Source organism: Populus trichocarpa, chromosome 9 (assembly GCF_000002775.5).
Source record: "Populus trichocarpa isolate Nisqually-1 chromosome 9, P.trichocarpa_v4.1, whole genome shotgun sequence".
Taxonomy (NCBI): Eukaryota; Viridiplantae; Streptophyta; class Magnoliopsida; order Malpighiales; family Salicaceae; genus Populus; species Populus trichocarpa.
This window is the reverse complement of record NC_037293.2, coordinates 10,344,793-10,364,528: the sequence shown is the minus strand read 5'-3', so window position 1 is coordinate 10,364,528 and position 19,736 is coordinate 10,344,793. Positions and strand designations below refer to the sequence as shown.

The following is a 19,736-nucleotide window of genomic DNA, read 5'->3' as shown; positions in this document are numbered from 1 at the left end:
GGAAAAAAAATATTGTAATATGGTATCTAATTGTTTTCCATGACTTGAATGGAAAGTAAACATTTTCCCTTTAAAACACAAAAAGTAAGACGTGAGAGCTAGAGTAATGTGATGTTTGTTGTTGTGATGTAACTGTATTTTTTTTTTAATTTTTAATTATTATTTTATATTATTTTAATGTATAAATATTAAAATAATTTTTTAAAAATAAAAAAATATTATTTTAATAAAAAATACTTTAAAAGAATAGCAAAATTAACATAAATTACAAACTTGTAGATTTTGTTTGGAAACGTTATTGAAATTGAGTTTTTTTTTTTTAAATATTTATTTTATATTTTTAATATTTTATATGTTAATATGCAAAATATATTTTTAAAAATTTTAAAAATATTATTTTAATATATTTTTAATAAAAAAACACTTAAAAAATAATAATAGCCACCACAGTTACTAAATATTAATAGCAAAACAGAAGTAGCAAAGACTTCCTTCCTTCTTTTCCTCTTCCTCGCTCCAATTTCAGAGACTCAAGACAGCTCCAATTGTCTCTCCACTCCACTCCTCTACTATACTCTCTTCTCTTCACCATTTAAATCTTTATCTTTCTCTCTCTCCCGCTGAATTATCATGTCACCAACTGCTTAATTCAAAAGTGATCAACTTCAACAATTTTATCCTTCCAGGATATCAACAAATGGCTTTCAGATGGAGAAAGGAGAATTAGCAAAAAGCAGAGATTGAAGGGGGAATAAAAATAAAGAAAGAACCTAAATTAATTCTAAAAAACCAGAAATGCGAACGATTTGTGACGTGTGTGAGAGCGCAGCCGCGATTCTTTTTTGTGCAGCTGATGAAGCCGCTCTTTGCCGTTCCTGTGACGAGAAGGTGATTATCGACCTTTATTTTTACAATATTTTTTTTGTCTCTTTATAGTTTTTCCCTGGTTTATTTGATTTGATTAACGAGAATTGATTAAGTGAGTTAAGGTAATAATTCTGCTCAAGTTGAAATGGGCTTGATTGGATTTGCAAAATGAATTCTTTTTTGGTACTGGAAGAGTAAAAATTGCCAGTTCCTTTGCTGAGTCTATCAAGTGATGATCTTTTATTGTAAAGTATCAAGCTCTGGATTTGATAATTTTTTGATGGCGGAGTGCAAGTTTTGGTCTTTTTAAGTAAGCATCATCGAAGTTGTCATATTTATGCAAATGGGTCTCTGTTTGTGTGCTGGAACAGGTTCATTTGTGCAACAAGCTAGCTAGTCGGCACGTGCGAGTAGGACTTGCAGATCCTAGCGCTGTTCCACAGTGTGACATATGTGAAAATGCACCAGGTATGCCGGCCTGCCTTTGCTGATTATTTTGGCCTTTTTCATGGGATGCGAGTTTTTGAAGTTTTTTCAAGGAGTTTTGTTTTTCCTTGTCTTGAAATGTGCATGCAGCTTTCTTTTACTGTGAGATAGATGGTAGTTCGCTCTGCTTGCAATGCGATATGATAGTACATGTTGGTGGTAAAAGAACCCATGGTAGATATCTCCTGTTGAGGCAGAGGGTTGAGGTTTGTCACTCGGAATCGAAGTGTTTTGAGTTTTGTATCAAACATGTAAGAAGCTATCCGAATTAACATTTTTTGTTTGATTGTCTTATTTAGTTTCCAGGGGATAAACCTGGCCGGATGGAGGAGCAAGGACAACAACCTCTTGATCATAATGAAACAAGGAGGGACCAAAACCAGCCACTTAAACTCACAGCTAGAGAAAATAAACAAAACCACAGAGCCTCTCCAGTTCCAATGGTAGAGAATAACACAGATAGCGACGGAAAAATGGACAACAATTTGATTGATCTTAATGCCAGGCCTCAGCGGATACATGGACAAAATTCAACTAACCAGGTATCGATGCTCTCAACATCAGTCATACGTTATAGATTTATTTTTCTTTAAACCACATCTGCATGCATGTTAAAATTCAAATGTTTGATGCTGTAATCTTCATCTTAACAAGTTTATGCACTTGCCTTTTATTTAGGAAAATCACGAATCTTCTAGTGCGGTTCCTGTTGGATCCTTCAAAAGAGAGCCTCAAAAGTAAGCAAGGTATAATCCACATTTATTAGGTTTTAACTCTTAGGTTTTCTTTTCTCCATTTATTATAAAAAATTTGACATGATGGATAATAGTGTGGAAAAGCTTCAAGTTTCCATTGAAGTCAGTCCTCTTAAACCAACAGTTGTATGACTTCTATATGAAAAAACGCTTTGGACTCTAAATTCAGCTGCTTGTAAGATGGTGAATGTAACCCTCTTTTGCTCAAATTGAGGTTAAAATGTGCCTCTCCATGCATCAGAATTGAAGATAAACAAATATTGTTTTGGCCTTTTACTACGATCTATGTTTTCAAGGTCATAATAAGTATACCTGATGTGGGTTCTCAAAAGAACAAAAAAGGTACATCTGTTATCGAGCTGGAGCCTAGCTGAAATTTTCCGAGGTTTTTTGGTTTTTGAATTTTCACCTTAGCTGCAAATTACTGGATACCATTTGAAGGCATTTTGATCCTGATGTGTGTAAAGTTGGTATATATGTAATCCAAAGATTATTTGAGGGGACAGTCTATGTGTTGCATGATCAACTGTTTGAATTAGCAGGTGAAAGCAGCAGAACGAAGAGGTTAAGGTATTACACATCTATGACATACGCCTGGCTCCATCTATTTTTTTGACCTGTTGTAATCAGCAACCATAACATAGAAGCTTTGAATCTTTAAAAGAAGAATAACTTTTGCCGATAATGAATGCTTCCTGTACTGGGCAGATAAGTTAGCTGCTTTGCTGAGAACCAGATATTATTACGTTAGATTTTAGAAGGATGCTTGTAACTGAAAAGGAAAACTCTAGCGTGTGTATTTGTGATGTTTTCATGGCTGAATGTGTGGTCAAGATTTATCGCACTTCGTGCTGCTTGATTAAAGGATTAATAGCATTTTATTGGCTTTTCCTGGATGTGCCAGCATTTCACATTTTCAGTGAGTGGATATATCTGTAGTTTTAGTGTTCTCGTTGATAGGTACTGACATACTGAGTATGGTTGTCTAGTTTTATCTTTATTTGACTTCAGGATTGGTGCTCATTTGCTGATTACAGTCAGGGTTTCACATTGTGGGCAGAATTTGAAAATCTGAGAATTTTCATGTTTCTTGACCCATGTGCATTTGTTCCTCAGTGAGGGTAGATATGGAGCCTGGCTGTGTGCTGTTAGCAGGTTCACAAAAAGTGACATCCAAGTTTTGGCTTTTATTTAGGTTGTTATTACTTTAGAGGTTGTCACTCACTTGTCACAGTTTGTGGATATCTACAACTTCTTGAACAAACCAACTTCTAGAACAAAGCTTGTTCTACTTTTCCTATAAACATTTGCATAAAGGCATTGCGTTTTTTTGCCAGAGTAAGATGCACTGCAAATGCTAGCTTAAGTTGAAATTAGGCAGTCTGTCTTTAATTTTATGAAAGTTGGAAGCATGACTTAAATCAAACCGGTGGATTAGAGAAAGGGCAAAGCAAGCAACTGTGATCTGAAGCACTAGTAAACAAATGAACAAACTGACTGATTTTGTTCTGTTGCTACTAATATTGTTTACCAGGCAGAGTTGCAAGATACTTGTAAGTCTTTGGAGACTGGAGTGGCATGCGTTTATATTGCTTGCCAGATTTTGTAAATTATAGCTGAGAGAAGTTGCAGTTAATGCCCAAGAGGAACCTGATAGATTCAAACCTTAAGTCAAATATTGTTAAATTTTGTGGATCTCAGAATACTGCCTGAGATAAGAGCCAAGGCGGATAGTTTATTGCATTAAATGAAGGCCTTTATTTTTCCATTTGATATTCAAGATGATTTGATCCAACTGGATATAAATCAAATCCTTCGAAGTGATTACAAGTAGGAATTTTGGAGTTACTACCTTGGAAGGGAACTTAAGTGTGCTGTCAGTCTAGAGATGCTAAGAAATGGAGGATAATGATGTTTAGCCATAATTAGGTGTTTTGCATAAAATACATGTGATGACAGATTGCCTTGCAGATCAAGTGTTTGATTTTGGAAGCATGCTGTATTTCTCTACCACTTTATTGGAGTTGTAAGAAGCTATATGCCTGGGATTATGAGGTTTAGCTATTATTGAATCTTGAACCGTAAATTTTGAAATGAGCTGCCATCTTCTACTAGCCTGCCTGGGTTCGAGAATGTCCATGTCTGTTTTAGGTGTGTTAAATTAATGAGGGTCTGAGTGGCATTGCGATGGTTGTCCACAATGCGAACCGATATTTGCGGGTGTCAAGATGGGGCTGAAAACAGCGACCTCTATTAGGTTTATGCTATTTTTCCCTTTCACCTTCGTTCAAGTAATGAGATTTCTGTTAACTTCTTTCTACTAGTATTTGTGTGTTAGTGCAAATTCATATTGGCATCCATGCTAGTTTGTCCTTTTGATACCTATTCTATCTAAATTTTACAGCCTGCAGATTAATTTCTTGCTCATTATTCGGGTTTCATTTGGGGAACCATCACTGTAAAGTTTTATAATTTGAAAGCAACTGAAATTGTTGTGCCTATTTATCTTTTTGATCATTGAAATTCTTCTTGTACTTTGCCGAAGATTTTTCACTATCTGTGTGTAATGTGGCCGTCGCCATTATTATTTGTGGCTGCAGGTGATTTCGGATGCATGTTGAGATATTCAGTACTGCAACCAGCCTTGTCTGCTCTTGCACTTGCAGCATTTCTTGTGGTTAGGCTTTCCTTCCTAGCGCGAAGTTGGTGAGGTGATTTTTAGTCTTTTGTATCAAATATCAATAGAGATATAGTTTGTGTGAAAGAAATAACAAAACTCTTTGTTGGTTAGCATTTGGCTCATGTGCTGGCTTGAGTTCACCATCACCTTCAGGTCCTGAGATTTATAATTTAATAAAGCACGATTCATTCTAAAGATGATGATGTGAAGCGACCTTCGTACAGGAGAAAGTGGCTTCTGTCGTCGTTATTATTTTGTTTTTTTGGTCAGAAATATAAAAAAAATCCACTTTTAAAAAATAAATGATCGATGAAGTTTATGATATTTTTTTAAATTAACAAGTTAATTTTTTCAAGCTTTTCTTCCAAATAAGTGCATATTTTTGTTATATTTCCTACAACATCCAAACAACATATTTTAAAGTTTGATTCTTATGTTATTTAAAACTAAGATTAACATCAATGTTTATTTTGTTTTTCAGATTAAGTTTTACAAATATATCCAACCAGAGTTCTGTTTTTCATCTCAATTTCTTTTCAAGTAAAAAACAAAAGAGACAGAAAATACTCTGCTGTTAGTGAATTTGTATTTGTACTTGCTGTCCATGACGTAGTGCATGGAATACATTGGTAAACAAGTGGATTCTCCAAAGTGAAGAAGGGAAATTCCTCGCACACGCTTGAAAGATGTTTCTTTAGAGATGATGGCAAGTTAGGTAAATGATGTACTTTTACCAATTCAAGTCGAATAAAGTCCAGAACTTTTCTACTTGAATATTTGAAATTAATTGTAGTATAGAATTGCAATTCAAAAATAGACGATCATAAAAATAAATCACCAGAAATTCATGAAATGCAATGTTTCAGCTACACGTTGTAAGCAAGAAGCTCTGCTCGAAAGGAAAAACCCACATCTTTATCTTTATCTTTGAGTGCGAGAGGCGAAGCTGGGATTGTGATCAATGGGAGCTGTAGTTGATTGAATTCTATGACCGTCCCAGGATTATATAAATATACATATGGTTGACAAAGGAACAAAACATCCCCATTTCCAAAGATCTTCATCACTGTAAGTAACCTCCGATGATTGCAAATTGATGCGTCTTCAAGGACAACTATCCTGGTCCAAGATTCAGAGATACTATGTTCGTTCATCAGCCATACCTCCATAACATCCTGTTGAAATATATCAGCAAGATAGCAGAGATAAAGGGAAACCCCTAAAACCCAGATATTCTTCAAAACGAAGGCGTAATCATTATCAACAGAGGAGAAGGCAACGATATCGATCTGAATTGCTCGCTTTGAAGATGAAATGCACATATTTTCTCAACTCCTTCGTGAACAGCGATACGATGAAGAGATCCATTAACAAATAGTTAAGGTTATGAAGATGGAAATGGAAATGGAAATGGACAAGCTGCTAATTAATTAGTTTGATCCAAGATTAAGAGATACTCCATGCACATATGTTGCCGTGTTCTTGTATTTGATTAATTGAATTTAATTTCGAGACTAGAGATTTTTCTCCTAATTAATTAGTTTTCTGTTTTCAAAAGAGTACATTTTCTCAATAAGATATTTCTAAGAAAAAAAATATTTTTAATGTGATTCCTTTCTGTTTCTGAATTAATCTTTACACAGCAAACTAAAGTTATGTTTAATATGAGTTTTACAAATTGATTTTTTTTTTTTTAATTTCTATCTAAAAAAGAAGTCTTCAGTTGCATGTTCGCTGGTAAAATTGATGCTTACTTGCCAACACTTGTCCATGTTTTTACCTCCGAACCCTCTCCAAGACACATCCATTCTGTCGAGAACTTCAGTTGCATGTTCGCTTCTGAAAATCAGAGAACTCTCATTTCGATCATTTACAGATAATTCTTACTTAGCCTACTTGTATGATAGAGGCTGCTCGTAGCTTGGAATTTTAAACACTGATACAGACCAAAGATAAAGATATGAGTCGAACTGCAGGGGAAAAAAATTCTTGAATTTTAATTCGTGTATTCTCAGGAAAATCACATCTGTGCAAGTTTTGCCAGTATAACCATATCTAATATCTTAACATCGAGAGTGTCCTCCAACTTTACAATTCCATCAGTGCCATCAACGCCAATTAACTTGCCAGTAGCACCACGATGTGCACCACCCAGGATCTTGATCTTGTCTGATTTCCTTGGCACCACCATCTCAATTTCACTAGGAAGAGCAGTTATCGTTTCTCCGTTGCCATGAGCCCCAAGGACTATTTTACAAGAGCCATCCTGGTCCACCAACACTAGCATTAGTATAGAGCTGAATTCATTACTACAGAAATTCTACTTTGTATTCCTTCCAAATAAATCAGTGCGGCTTCATAGAAACAATTCGAGGAACTTCACATGGATTTCAAACATCCAGTTAGATTATGTTTGATATGACTTTTGTGGATTGATTCAAGTCATTTTTTAACTTTTAACTCATAAAAAGTCATAAAGCATATTTGATTGGAAATAACTTTTAACTTAAATCAAAGGTTCATTATAAAATTGAGTCAAAATTTTAAGTTCATCAAAAGTAGGAAATTTTAAGGATTTTAACTTGCATTAAATTCCTTCTTAAAAATAAGAAAAAATTGCCTTTCCATTTTTACCAAACAGTCTTCTAACTTTAAGTCATTTTAACTTATTTTTCTCACAAGTTAATAATGAAAATCAACTTTTGTATTATGATTCAAAGTCAAAAGCCATAGCTCAAACAGAATCTTAATAATCAACAGAGAAGAAAATGGATTTTTTTCCCAACTGGCTTTTGAAAGACATACCTGAAGCACCTCTCTGATGACACCAACAGCAGATTCATCTGCAGTCCGGTGAACGGTAACCAATATGTCTGGTATGAACCATGGTCCTTCACCATCTCCACCTGTGATGCAATGAATTGCAACTTACATAATTGCTAAAAGGATGTTCGTGAGTTTTTAAAACCAAACCTAGATATAGTAAAAATAACACTAGATATGCCAGTAGACCAAAACAAAATTTTGTAGAAAGCTGATCAAATTCCATACATATGCTATGTCTATTCAGAGCCCCTTCACCATGCGGATTAAGTTCTAACTTCTAAACCAAAGCCACCAAAAGAAAAGAAAAGAAAATGCCCGAAGCACCAACTCATTTTCTGGAATTGAAAACAGAATTAATTTTCTTCTTTTCATATATGGCAGGAGCCGTTCATGGCCTCACCTCAGGAATACTTGATCCAACCTGAAAAAATGGCTTAACAAGACACAGACTAAACCAAAAACCAAACAATGAAAAAGGACATTCCTAGATATATTCATATAAACTAATAAATATCAATAGATCGAACACAATAACTAGGACAAATGGCAAAAATAAGAAAGTGCAAAACAAACCTATAACAGGAGACATCATATCAAGACCATTAGTTCCGGGTGTCATTAGCTGCCCTCCAGGAGTGCCGGGGAGATAGGACGCTGAACTGGGTGTCATAGGCTGGCCACCAGGAGTTGATGGCAGGTACGGGCTTGGAGCATTGGCTGTAAGAGGTGCATGAAGTTAGCTACAATAAAAAAATCACCGCTTAAAGTACATAGGAAACTGAAAAATAAACTACCATATGCAGAACTGCTATCTCTTGGTGTTCCAGCTTCACTATAATTACCACCAGGAGTGCTAGCCCAGCCTGAACCAGGAGTTGGAGCTTCATATGTTCCAGAGGGAGGGCTTCCTGGCTGGAAAAAGAACATTTTCATTACTTCACACACATATAATAACAGCACAGAATAACTTGAATTATTTATAGGGTCAAGGCATGCCAAGTTCTTTACCTGATACTGCGGACTGGTTCCCCAAGAGCCAGGGTTCCCATCTTCCCAATTATCCCTGCATTTTTGCAGAAACAATTCCAATGACCATGCTTCAGTTACAATGCATAAAAGTGACAAGGCCAAAAGTTCATTAATTTTGAAAGAGGATACTTTTTTGAAGGAAATGATGTCACGGTGTCAAAATACATGAAATGCAGGACACTATTTTGCATCAGATACAACAGACAACAGAAGCATGCAATGCATATTAAGCATGTTCTATTTGCAACAATGGTTAAGAAATTTAAAAAAGAAGTTTGTTGGACAGAAAAAAAGAGATTGAAGCTAATAAAAAAGCAAGATTAATATTTATCCTTTGGTGTGCATCTAATTCTAAGCTCTGCCTAAATTCATCATTTGAAAATTATCCATGGTGACAGACAATTTCCCATATTGTAGATAGATGTAATAGGTCTCCAACTGTTTTAAATTAAGCAAAAGAAAATAACTTGTAAATCAACCAAAGCAAGAATGTTAATTAAAAGACAAAACAAAAGGACAAGAATGTCTAGTTCTAAAATGCAAAATGGGACAAATGAAGGTCATTGAAACAACTTTAAGGGATGTGGTTATGATTTATGATCAATCTGGTGAACCAATATGCCACGCAGGCATGGGAATTAACTATCAAAAATGGAGTGAAATTATTGTGACAGGGTAAGTAAATTGTAGAAATATAAGGTTAAATTATGGTTTGTTCTTCATTTATTTTTGATTATTTAGGTGAAACAACAACACAATTAAGACCAATTCATTAAGGAACCAAGATAACTCGGGGATATTGATACAACTAGTATACATTCCCCTAGATGTGTACGTTTTAAATCAATAATTGTGAAAAGGAGGAAAAACTGCCCAATCATTCAAATCTAACTTATTCACACTGTTTCTGATGCAACTGTCATTTTACCAGTTACTCTTTCTCCATTTTATTGCATATGAAGCTGTGTCCACTAAATGAAGGTCATATTTTAGACAGATTGCAATTAAGCAAATTAGTACCATCAGCAGTTCTAAAAAAACCCAAATATGCCTCTGAAAAATCAATTACTCATGACAGGGAATGACTAAAACTAAATGAAACTAAAAGTTCTTCAAGTGACTATCAATCAAATATTCAATATAAGGATTCAGGTCCAATTTCCAAATTCTCATCATGAAAAGAAAACTAAAATAGGAAAACAATTAGTATTAGCAAAATTCATGCTCAAACCTTGGAGGACTCATTGGTGCATAAGGATTCCAGGCTCGATCACGCATAGGTGTCCTCATGCCATCATGAATAGGTGTCGCTGCAAACATGAGATAAACACATAAGTGCATATACTAATCCCACCTATACCAAAATGGTGATTGATTAAAGTATCCAAAATCTGAATAGACTTCATATACCAGAATGGTGATTGATTAAAGTATCCAAAATCTAAGTAGACTTGTATAAAAAGAACAAACCTCCTGAATCTCTCATTGGTGTCATGTATGGACGCAATGGAGTCCGAGAAGGATGCATTGGGGTTTCACTTCCCATACCATATCGAGGTGCATCACTGATAAAACATGTGAAAAACATATAGTCAGAAAGATAGAATCATCAAACTACAAACAATTTTCAGTGCATGTTCGATTTACCGGTATGGAGTTGAAACAACCACATTATCTGAGATGTGGCTCCGATCAACTGCACATAAAACAGCATTCATTGTCCATGAAACAAACAGGAATACAAGGGTCTAGCTTTTTACCGGACATAGATGAATACTTGCCTGTAACAACCTTCATTTGTGATTCTAGTTCAACTCTAACGAATTGACCTTTGATATCTACAACACGACCACGGTAGCCCTTGAAAGGGCCCTGTCGTACCTTTATTGTGGTACCAACCAAAGCATCGTGCCCTCCCCTTCCACCTCTATTTCTTCCCCCAGCTGCAGAATTCAATAAGCAGTTGATATTAGACTTGATTTGAGAAAAATATGACACCATTGCAACGAAAATGTCCTTTCCTTTCTCAGGTAAATAACAAATTAAGAAGTCCAATTATGATGTTTAAAGAAGAGAGCTGGACCATAGAAAAACTTACAGTCGAATGGAGGGCCTCCTCTAGGAAATCTCCTTGGTGAAGGGGGTACTCGGGGAGTTTTAAAACTGCCCAACCTTGAGTAGGAATCACCCTGAAATTTTAATAACAAGTGAGATAAAGGACAGTTTGGTTTAAATTATATCTGTTGATTGATATAGTCAATTTTCGCTTTAAAAATCATGTCCTCGTAGCCTGAATAAATTACTAATGAATAATGATTATAAAAGAAGTTTTAACCAAAAAATAATTTTAACAATAACTGAACATAAATTTTTTAAACCAAAAAATAATTTAAGAACAGAATGCATCTAGCAATAGGTTCTCTATGCAATTAATTACTGATAGATGAAAGCAAATTTAGTGACAATGACCATCGACCATCTTTTTAAGCTCATATTCAGTTAGCATTTATCAGCAACATTTGATAATTATGAACACTAATCCACTTCATACCAAATAAACCTGAAAGAAGGCCAGATCATTAAAATTAAAAGCTACATGCAAAAACAATTCAGCTAAAAAAGAATATTTATTGCTAAAATAATATAAGAAATACTTACATTTCTATCTCCATTAGAACGTGATCCTCCGATGACAATACACGAGTGGGATTTAGCACAAATATACCCAGCATGCTCAAGGTGATGCCGATCATAGATGAACAAGACTCCTCTATATATGTGCTCTACAGGACCTTGTTTCCCCTAAGAAGACAAAAAGGAGGCTGTAAGCTATATGCGTGTGTGATAGCAAGATAAATCAAACAGTGGAAAAGAATCTTACTTTGCAAGGACCATCAATGATCCTAACAACATCTTTCACCGATACTGTGTTCTTGTACCGATCTTGCACGTTCGTTTTCTTCTCAATTTTGCATTTGATCTCTCTTAGTCTAACAAGTGCAACCTCAGCCCTCTCTGTAACTCCCTTGAGAACCTGCAGCAAAAGGATGACCCTTGTGCTGACATAGGTGACAGATAAACATGGAAATGTGGACAGTCCAGTGATGACTAACCTGAAAGGCTTCACTTTCTACACGAATGATTAAACCAAAGCTCATATTGCTACAACAAACCAAAATAACAGATAAGACCTCAAATGACAAGGACCAAACAATTACCATTCTTAAGCAAACAGACTTACTCCAATAGTACAAGATCATGAAGCTCATAGTCCCCAATTTTGGTAACACCTGTCGTTACCTCAGAACTTTCCACAACATCATCAGCAAATACACGGATCTGAAGATAACAGATATCAACATTGTTTCCACACATTAGTTTTCTTGTCAAAAAGCAATTCCTAAGCAGAGAAAACTAATTCATGCAACAAATACATCACTCACATGTTCCTTTGTTGTATCAGATAGAATAATGAGCACATGCTGCTCAACCTTAACAACCATGCCGGTGACACCTTCATGTGTGCCTGATACAACCTTCACGTGATTGCCAGGTTCAAAATACTTGCATAGTTCCTTTTCATTCACTGCAAGTGTTTTCTGCCAATAAATACTATTGAGTATTAATAAATGAAAGGCTGAGCAGATCAGCAAATTCAAGTGATCCTTAACAACATATGATGACCAATGATTATTTTAAATTTACCGGAAGACCCTTCATTTCAGGTCTAATATGAACATTTTCTTCATCAACTTTCTCAACCCATCCCTTTAGACTTTTCAGATCTCCCTTGACAACAATAACTGCATCACCCTTCATAAAATGACCCTTCTTTCTGTTTGCAAACAAGGTTGACAAACTGGCAACATCACCATCTCCATTCTCTCCAGGTGATCGAAACTTCTCAAGTTCATCAAATGATGGCTTAATGTTCTGAGCACTAATTGACTTCATTGATACAGTTTTATACAAGAAACCATCTTTAAAAAGCATCCCGCCAATATTTTCAAAATAATCACCAGTCATCGGATCTCTTCTTCGCTCGACACGAATATGTAATTCCCTGAAAATTTACAAGGCCAGCAAATAATTGGATAATAAACAAAAAAGATTCGGTAGTATAGATATTTCAATGAAAAAGAAGCAACCAGTATCTACCTAGCTTCATCAACATTCATAAAACGTGGAGGAGGTACAAATGCCTTCTTCTTTGGTGCTTCTCTGCCTTCCTGAGGAAAAAGGGTAACAAAACTTCCTATTATGAAAGTGCACTAACTTAGTTCAAGACAGTTTTTCATCATTGTGACGAGACATAACTTCTAGCTAGGTATATCACAGTATGTCCCAATCAGAGAAATAACTTTGTACAATACAGTTTCATTGCATTCATGCATTGGCAAAGTAATGATGATGATAGAAAGGAAATGCCTAGTGAATCTATATGAATTCACCATTGTTATGAGACATAACTTTGTACAAGACAATTTTCCAAGTCCAAAAAGTCTACTATCAATCACAAAGAGCAATAATCTAAGCGAAAACATACCAGTTTGTTTGCAAGAGCCTGTAAGTCAATCCTTGGAATTAACTTTACTGTAACTCTCTGCCGCACATTGTCTACATCTACAACCTTCAAAATAAGAGCTTGAAAAATCAGCCAAGAAAATCTGCGAACAAGAAAGTGAAAAGGAATAGAAGTTATAAAACATACTTTGGCAAGGTCTCCTTTGTAAGTCCCAATCTTCATCCTGACCCATGTGTCCCTGGAAAGATCAATTACTTTGCTTTCAACTGAAAGAACATCAGTCATTTCTCTGATTGGGACAAGCATGATTTTCTGCCCAAAAATATTGCGCAAGCCTTTGCAAGCCTGAAGCAGAAGCAAATCAATACATCACATATTCCATTCATCACAGTTGCATATATGAAAACATCAAAAGTTGCATAATTCAGTAATCACTGAAAAGCCTCGTAGAAGAAGTATACCTCTCTCACATGGGCTTCTTTGTCTGCTTCAATATATATATAGTTTTTAAGATGATCAAGAGCAACAACAGACCGAATTTGCAACTCAGATCCTTTATCAATGTATTTTTGCATCAAACAAACAGCCGTTTCCCGTTCCCGGCCAATCTGATGAACATTAAAGATCAATTTAATAAGCACATGAATACATATAGTACACATAAATATGAAAGCCACGTCCAAGGACCAATGATAAACATACTGCACACTTGACCATCCATAATTTTGGATCCCGAACGGATGGCAAAAGAGCTTGTTGCTCCACTTCCGTAGTCTCTTCATCATATTCCGAGTGCATTGACTTTGCATATCTAGCTTGGATACTTCTCTCAAGCGCTTCAACATCTTCTTGATCATCCTCACGCGACAGCAATGGCCGATGCATCCTTCTACCACTAGCCTCATCAGGTAAATCAGCTCCATGATCATCAACTATAAAATCTGCATATATAAAAGTACAATTAAGGGCATTGAATTTACCACCATAACTGAACAATAAAAAAGACTTAAAATTTAAACATACCATCCTCGGCATCTTCTTCTTCTTCGTCGTCATCACTGGCAACTTGCGCAATATCATCAAAAAACTCAGAACCACGCCGCTTCTTCCCCTTCTGCTTCCTACCACCTCCACCTCCACCACCACCTCCACCACCATAATCCTCATCATCGTCATCATCTTCTTCTTCCTCATCCTCCTCCTCCGCGATATCATCAATGAAATCTGATCTCCGTCTCTTCTTAATCGCCGCTCCTCTATCCTCTTCTTCTTCCTCTTCATACTCCTCTTCTTCATCCATCAGTTGCTCTTCCTGCTCCTCGTACTCTTCATCTTCAAGGTCGTCGTCTTCGTCTCTTCGACGGGCCATGGTTGATTAAATTGACGGCTTTGGTTGTAATCTGATACAATCAATCCAGCAAGTAAGCAACCATTCTTGCTCATGTCAGAAAATAGAAAAAAAAACAACAGAATTGAATCGCGTACCTGTGAAAATGAGCGAATGAGGGTTTTGGAGATTTGCAGAGCACAATTGCGATCGGAGAGCGAGATAGAGAGAGTATGGGCGCTAACCCTAACAGGTGCAAAGAACGACGAGAAGACGTCGAGAGAGCTTGAGTCAAATTTTTATCTGTAAAGAAAAACGAAATGTCGTTGGTGGTCGGACCCCACCGCCAATTGGAGTCTTCTCATCCATCAATATATGGGCTTAGAGTTGGGCTAAAACAAGTTTAAACCGGAAACAAGCCATCTTACAGATCTAGCCCATGGTATTTTTCCTGTGTCAGGGAGGAAAAGTGATATCTATTCTTAAGAAGAAAAAACCTGAGAGTTTACCCTCTCTCTCTTTAAACATTTTATATCATTTATATATTTAAGTAACTTATATTTATTAAAAACAAATAGTATGAAAAAAATATAATAGTATTCCATCTAATTAAAAAATCTACTTGATTATATAGCACAGTATATACTATACAATTTCACTTCTTCTAGGTTGAAAAACTTGTAACTGAAAATATTAAGGAGCTTATTTGCTTGTTCTGGTCTCCTCATTTGAATTTTTTTATTGTAATAATAATATTAGTTATGGTCAAGATCTTGCTAAACAAAATAGTTTTTAATTCTCTTCTTTTCAAGAAATAATTTAATAACCGCGCAAAAAGTAAAATACTTTCATTTAAACACGGCATGCATCAATGAAAAACATGATATCACATGGAAACATGATCATGCTTTCATTTAAAATTATAAAACAGAGATAATAAATGAATAAATTGAAAAACATGACAAAAAACAACAGAAAGAAAAATAAGGATTGAACATGGACTCAACGAAAAACTATCTATATACCTTCATAAAAAAAAACTAACCATATTCCCTCGTATCATGGTATATAACACCATCCAAATTCGATTAATTTCTAAACAGTTTGGGTGGAGTGGTAAAAAACTGATCGATCTAACCTATTGTTTTTTTATCTAAACCCTGTATGTAAGTTCATTGGATCTCAACTAATCCGGTCAAGCTAGGTCAGTCCACTAAAAAGTAAAACTTTGCTAATAATAATGTACTCCACCCCATTCACAAGACTCGAATTTAAAACCATCTTTAAAATAAACAAACACCAAACCACTTGAACCACCCGTTGTTACCTGACTTCCTGTTATCCTACCCGTAATGTACCACTGGAAATTGCGTGTATAAATATATAAAATAATGTTCCCTTGGACGTGGGCTGTTATAGACGAGGGCAGCAGCATTGTAGCTGAAGATACTAGGAATGGAAGATTAACGGTGCCCCTCTCAGGAACGGCTCGAATAATTCTCATAGCCCTCTGTCTTGTATTGGTGATCGATCTGTTACCTCCGTGTCATTTTTGTCACAGCCTTATATGTGGCCCTTGCTAAAGCTTGCTGGGGCTTCTGTTTTAGTGGCTAAGGTTGTTGCTCTCCATGCCAGCAATTCCTGTAGCTTACAAATTGCAGGTCCCAGGAACGTTAGCTGACATAACGTTTCAGATTTTGGATTTGCCCAACATTTTGATTTCTTTTATGGTGGTTACTGAGATCTTATTTAATTTACCCTGCCTGAGTGGTAGATTCTCCTCCTAGTCTGGAATTTTGAATACTTGTAAATGCATCAACTAAAGATGGATATTTGAACCAGGGCACATTTTAGGAGTTGAAGCTGCAAATTAAAGCATTTTAGTAGTCAATGCATCATACAAGCACACACTAATCTCACTGGCAAGAGGTTTATTATGTTACTAAAAGTACATGTAACAAAGAACAAAAATAGTCTCCATGGCTATAAATCATTTAACACGTTGAGAGAAATTAGTGTTGCAGTTGCTCCCTCGAATCTCCATCTTCTTCATCTATAGATTTCAATCACAACAGCTTAGTAGGAGTAGTTCTTGACGTACATTCCTTTCTTGGCATCATCTGACTCTCCTTCACCGGTGTACTTGCCAAGCTGAGCAAGAGAGTTGGCCTTGGCACGGATGAGAAGTGTTTCCTGAGCTGCCTGAACGTTCTCTGGCCTGCCTCCCCATGTTTTCAAACAAGTGTTCTGGAGAGCTCTGGCATATGAGAATGACACGTGCCATGGGTTTGGAGATTGGTTCATTGCGTTGAGGTTCAGGGTTGCTTCGACCTCAGATTGCCCACCAGACAAAAACTGCTCAAAACAATAATCCACAATCAGTACATGTTTCAGCATTGCTAAGCAGCTCTCCTGCTTAAGCACCTTTAATTTTGACTAGGAGAGTGAATTTAACACTTCGCGAAAAAAATATGGTAAAACTGTAAAAGTTGAAAGGGAACTTGCCATGATTCCAGGGACGGCTGGGGGGATTCTCCTGTGGAGGAGCTTGAGGGTGTATTCAGCAACTTGGTCAGGGGAGGCCCTGTCCTTGCATTCAGCGCCAGGAGTGACCATACTAGGCTTGAGGAGGATACCCTCAAACATGACATTGTTCTCTGCCATGTAGTAGAAAACCTCAGCCCACACCTTCTGGGCTACTTCAAAAGTCCTCTCAATGCCATGCTCGCCATCAAGTAAGATTTCTGGCTCCACAATAGGGACCAATCCGTTGTCCTACAAAATTCAAGTAACAAATTTTTTTCAATCAGAAACTAGAGATTAGAAACCACAGGTAGCAATACAGAAATTTATTTGAGAAACTATACTTGAGAAATGGCAGCATAGCGGGCAAGACCCCAGGCAGCCTCCTTCACTGCCAAGGCAGATGGGCCGTTGGGAATGCTCACAACAGTACGCCTGATCAATGAAGATAAGCATCTAGTTAACTAGTTACGTTGCAAAGTAATGGTTACATAAAGTTGGCATTTTGCGAAACATAGAGAACAGATTTATTAGTACCATTTGGCGAAACGAGCACCCTGCTGGTAGTAAGCAGCTGAGCGGGAGGCAAGTCCATCAAGACCTTGGCACCACGACTCGTCATTGGAACCAGCTAGAGGCACCAAACCCTGTTGTTTTCATTGTTCAAACTGTATGTTACTACAATTTTGTTAAATAAACAATAAGGTGTATAGATTTTGCCTATACTATCAATTTTAGGTAACTCAATGACAAGAATAAAGCACCACTTCAATTTCGATAAAATATTATGAATTCCTGAAAAATCGATGTTGGAAGACGTGTTTGGTGGGTTACCTTGTCGACTTTGATACCAGGAACAATCTTCTGCTCAACAAGAACATCAACCATCTTCTTGCCATCAGTTGTGGATTGGTAGAGAGTCTCCTCAAAAAGGATGGCACCAGAGACGTAATTGCCAAGACCAGGGACTGTCACAAGAAGGGTTCGGTATGCCTGGCGGTTAGCCTCAGTGTTCTCTAGCCCAATTGAGGCTAGACGTTTCCCACAGGTAGCATTGGACTCGTCCATGGCCAAAATACCACGACCAGGAGATGCAATGGTTTTCTACAGCCAGAAACAAGAGCAGGCAAGTGCTGTTTCATCATCCATATAGCCAAAAAAATTGAATGGAGCATCTTATATCATGAAACTTCCAAGTTGGCAAAACAAAAGTACCATCAATTTCTTCTTAAAGCCTATGCCTTAAACTGTCGTGTAATAGAAAGTTATTGCATGTCATGTTTTCTGCGAGTATCTACTCTAACTTCAGTTGAAATAAGTGAAAGATGTAACATGACATACCGCGGTCTTGACAAGCTCATCAGCATAAGAACCAGCACGAACGGTAAGGGAAGAAGGGGCGGTGGAGCGGCACCGGACAATGGAGGCAGAGGGCAAGCGGAGGGTCTGACCCTTGACAAACTCAGACTTGTCAAGGACTGGTGATGACTTGAGAAGTGATGCTGAGGCCATTTTTCTTTTTTTCTGTTTTCCTGAGAGGAGACTAAACTGCCAGTGCAAGATAGAGCCTATAATAACAATTTGTGTCTGCTATCTTATCTGCTCTCTACCTTGTGCCTCTTCACCGCACATCCATGAACTTCCATGAATTTATATTTGCCTCCCATGTTATCATAAGATGTCACATTTGAGGCTGTCGTTCGTCGACAAATAACAATTCGCCATTTGGATGATAGAATGGCACACTTGGAATTTTGTATGCGTGGTTGAAATAGATGATTTTATCCCCGCCTCGTAAATAAATGAAATTATGGGGTCATAAAGCTGGGATTTTTTTCTCTCGTCTACGTCAAGAAGATCAGACAAATGCATCCCATTCCCTACGTTACAGAGTCCAGTGTTCTGGAGAGTAAATATGAGGTTCTTATCTCTCTTGTTTTGTTTTTTAGCTTCATTTGATTAACGGCCATTGTTTAATTGCCAGACTTGATGGTCTATGAAACCCATCTCAACGGTAGACAGCTTGCCATATCAACTTTTTATGTGATGCGCTCGAGAGTTTCTATGCCCAGTAGACGTCAATGGGTCTACATATCATTGGATAGTTTCATTTGAAGGACCCACTTAAAATAAGCAAAGATTCATGGCAGATGCACCAAGTTGCCAATGATCTGTGGTTAAAAGCACCCCACTGTAGCTTTACACAAATTAGAACCTTAATTCTCAATTCCTTGCCTCAACCGAGTCATTGGTGAAACCGATGGTTCTGAGTATCAGTTGCATAACCCCGAAGAATGAGAATTGAGAATCACGTGGGTAGGGCTGTGGTTCCTCACAATTCGTACAGAATTCAATTGCACGTGAAATCTCAGTCATGGAAGGCTCCTGTCAAATTCTTTGGAAGGGATTGCATCCGGGCCTAACCCTGTAGTTTCTCTTTGGGTTTGTGTTGTTTCTGTATTTTCAGTATAAAAAAAAAGGGGAGGGGGGGGGCGACCAAATAAAATAAAATAAAATAATAGGAGGATATTAGATTAGAGAAGGTAAATTGGTCTTCAGCTTTTGCAGGAATGGAAGAACAATCAGGCCTTCTTCCATCGTTTTACATGCCACCTATTCTGTATATCCCTTTTTACTGTCTCTCTCTTTTCTAACATTTGATTCAGACAAATTTTAGTAATTATCTTTGATTCAAATTGGATAACACGAGCACATTAA

At 36.8% G+C, this 19,736-nt stretch overlaps 3 protein-coding genes across 4 annotated transcripts; 1 reads left to right on the top strand and 2 right to left on the bottom strand.

Moving 5' to 3' along the window:
• Positions 1-470: 470 nt before the first annotated feature.
• Positions 471-4,983, top strand: LOC7463992 (B-box zinc finger protein 19). 2 transcript variants are annotated; one of them, XM_024607938.2, is made up of 6 exons: positions 471-888; positions 1,239-1,335; positions 1,444-1,559; positions 1,653-1,895; positions 2,032-2,090; positions 4,709-4,983. In XM_024607938.2, exons 1-6 carry the CDS (start codon positions 796-798, stop codon positions 4,710-4,712), a joined length of 612 nt encoding a protein of 203 aa, XP_024463706.1. In that variant the 5' UTR covers positions 471-795; the 3' UTR covers positions 4,713-4,983. The 2 variants fall into 2 exon arrangements, with proteins under 2 accessions (XP_024463706.1, XP_002313009.1); XM_002312973.4 differs by having other exon boundaries at positions 2,032-2,099.
• Positions 4,984-6,759: 1,776 nt separating this feature from the next.
• On the bottom strand, positions 6,760-14,818 carry LOC7494297 (putative transcription elongation factor SPT5 homolog 1). The gene is made up of 23 exons (XM_024608670.2): positions 14,654-14,818; positions 14,192-14,568; positions 13,871-14,109; positions 13,630-13,776; positions 13,355-13,513; positions 13,190-13,273; positions 12,802-12,872; positions 12,349-12,706; positions 12,087-12,242; positions 11,885-11,982; positions 11,757-11,805; positions 11,525-11,677; positions 11,302-11,445; positions 10,742-10,832; positions 10,425-10,586; positions 10,291-10,339; positions 10,114-10,208; positions 9,875-9,953; positions 8,623-8,677; positions 8,409-8,526; positions 8,188-8,331; positions 7,594-7,694; positions 6,760-7,054 (listed from the first exon to the last, which is right to left on the bottom strand). The coding sequence occupies exons 2-23, from the start codon at positions 14,535-14,537 to the stop codon at positions 6,809-6,811; spliced, it is 3,144 nt and encodes a 1,047-aa protein (XP_024464438.2). The 5' UTR covers positions 14,538-14,568; positions 14,654-14,818; the 3' UTR covers positions 6,760-6,808.
• Positions 14,819-16,411: 1,593 nt separating this feature from the next.
• On the bottom strand, positions 16,412-18,662 carry LOC7463993 (fructose-bisphosphate aldolase 1, chloroplastic). The gene is made up of 6 exons (XM_002313724.4): positions 18,360-18,662; positions 17,853-18,122; positions 17,556-17,665; positions 17,363-17,453; positions 17,001-17,270; positions 16,412-16,850 (listed from the first exon to the last, which is right to left on the bottom strand). The coding sequence occupies exons 1-6, from the start codon at positions 18,528-18,530 to the stop codon at positions 16,572-16,574; spliced, it is 1,191 nt and encodes a 396-aa protein (XP_002313760.3). The 5' UTR covers positions 18,531-18,662; the 3' UTR covers positions 16,412-16,571.
• Between the last annotated feature and the right edge of the window lie 1,074 nt (positions 18,663-19,736).

Excerpts from the sequence above, each read along its gene's own strand:
- LOC7463992 (XM_024607938.2), top strand. The coding sequence starts at position 796 with ATGCGAACGATTTGTGACGTGTGTGAGAGCGCAGCCGCGATTCTTTTT. Across the intron at positions 889-1,238 it reads GCCGTTCCTGTGACGAGAAG|GTTCATTTGTGCAACAAGCT; the intron begins GTGATTATCGAC and ends GTGCTGGAACAG. Across the intron at positions 1,896-2,031 it reads GACAAAATTCAACTAACCAG|GAAAATCACGAATCTTCTAG; the intron begins GTATCGATGCTC and ends CCTTTTATTTAG.
- LOC7494297 (XM_024608670.2), bottom strand. The coding sequence starts at position 14,537 with ATGGCCCGTCGAAGAGACGAAGACGACGACCTTGAAGATGAAGAGTAC. Across the intron at positions 13,274-13,354 it reads ACAAAGGAGACCTTGCCAAA|GTTGTAGATGTAGACAATGT; the intron begins GTATGTTTTATA and ends CTTATTTTGAAG. Across the intron at positions 10,340-10,424 it reads ACAAATGAAGGTTGTTACAG|TTGATCGGAGCCACATCTCA; the intron begins GCAAGTATTCAT and ends TTTTATGTGCAG.
- LOC7463993 (XM_002313724.4), bottom strand. The coding sequence starts at position 18,530 with ATGGCCTCAGCATCACTTCTCAAGTCATCACCAGTCCTTGACAAGTCT. Across the intron at positions 18,123-18,359 it reads ATGAGCTTGTCAAGACCGCG|AAAACCATTGCATCTCCTGG; the intron begins GTATGTCATGTT and ends TTCTGGCTGTAG. Across the intron at positions 16,851-17,000 it reads CAGCCGTCCCTGGAATCATG|TTTTTGTCTGGTGGGCAATC; the intron begins GCAAGTTCCCTT and ends TGTTTTGAGCAG.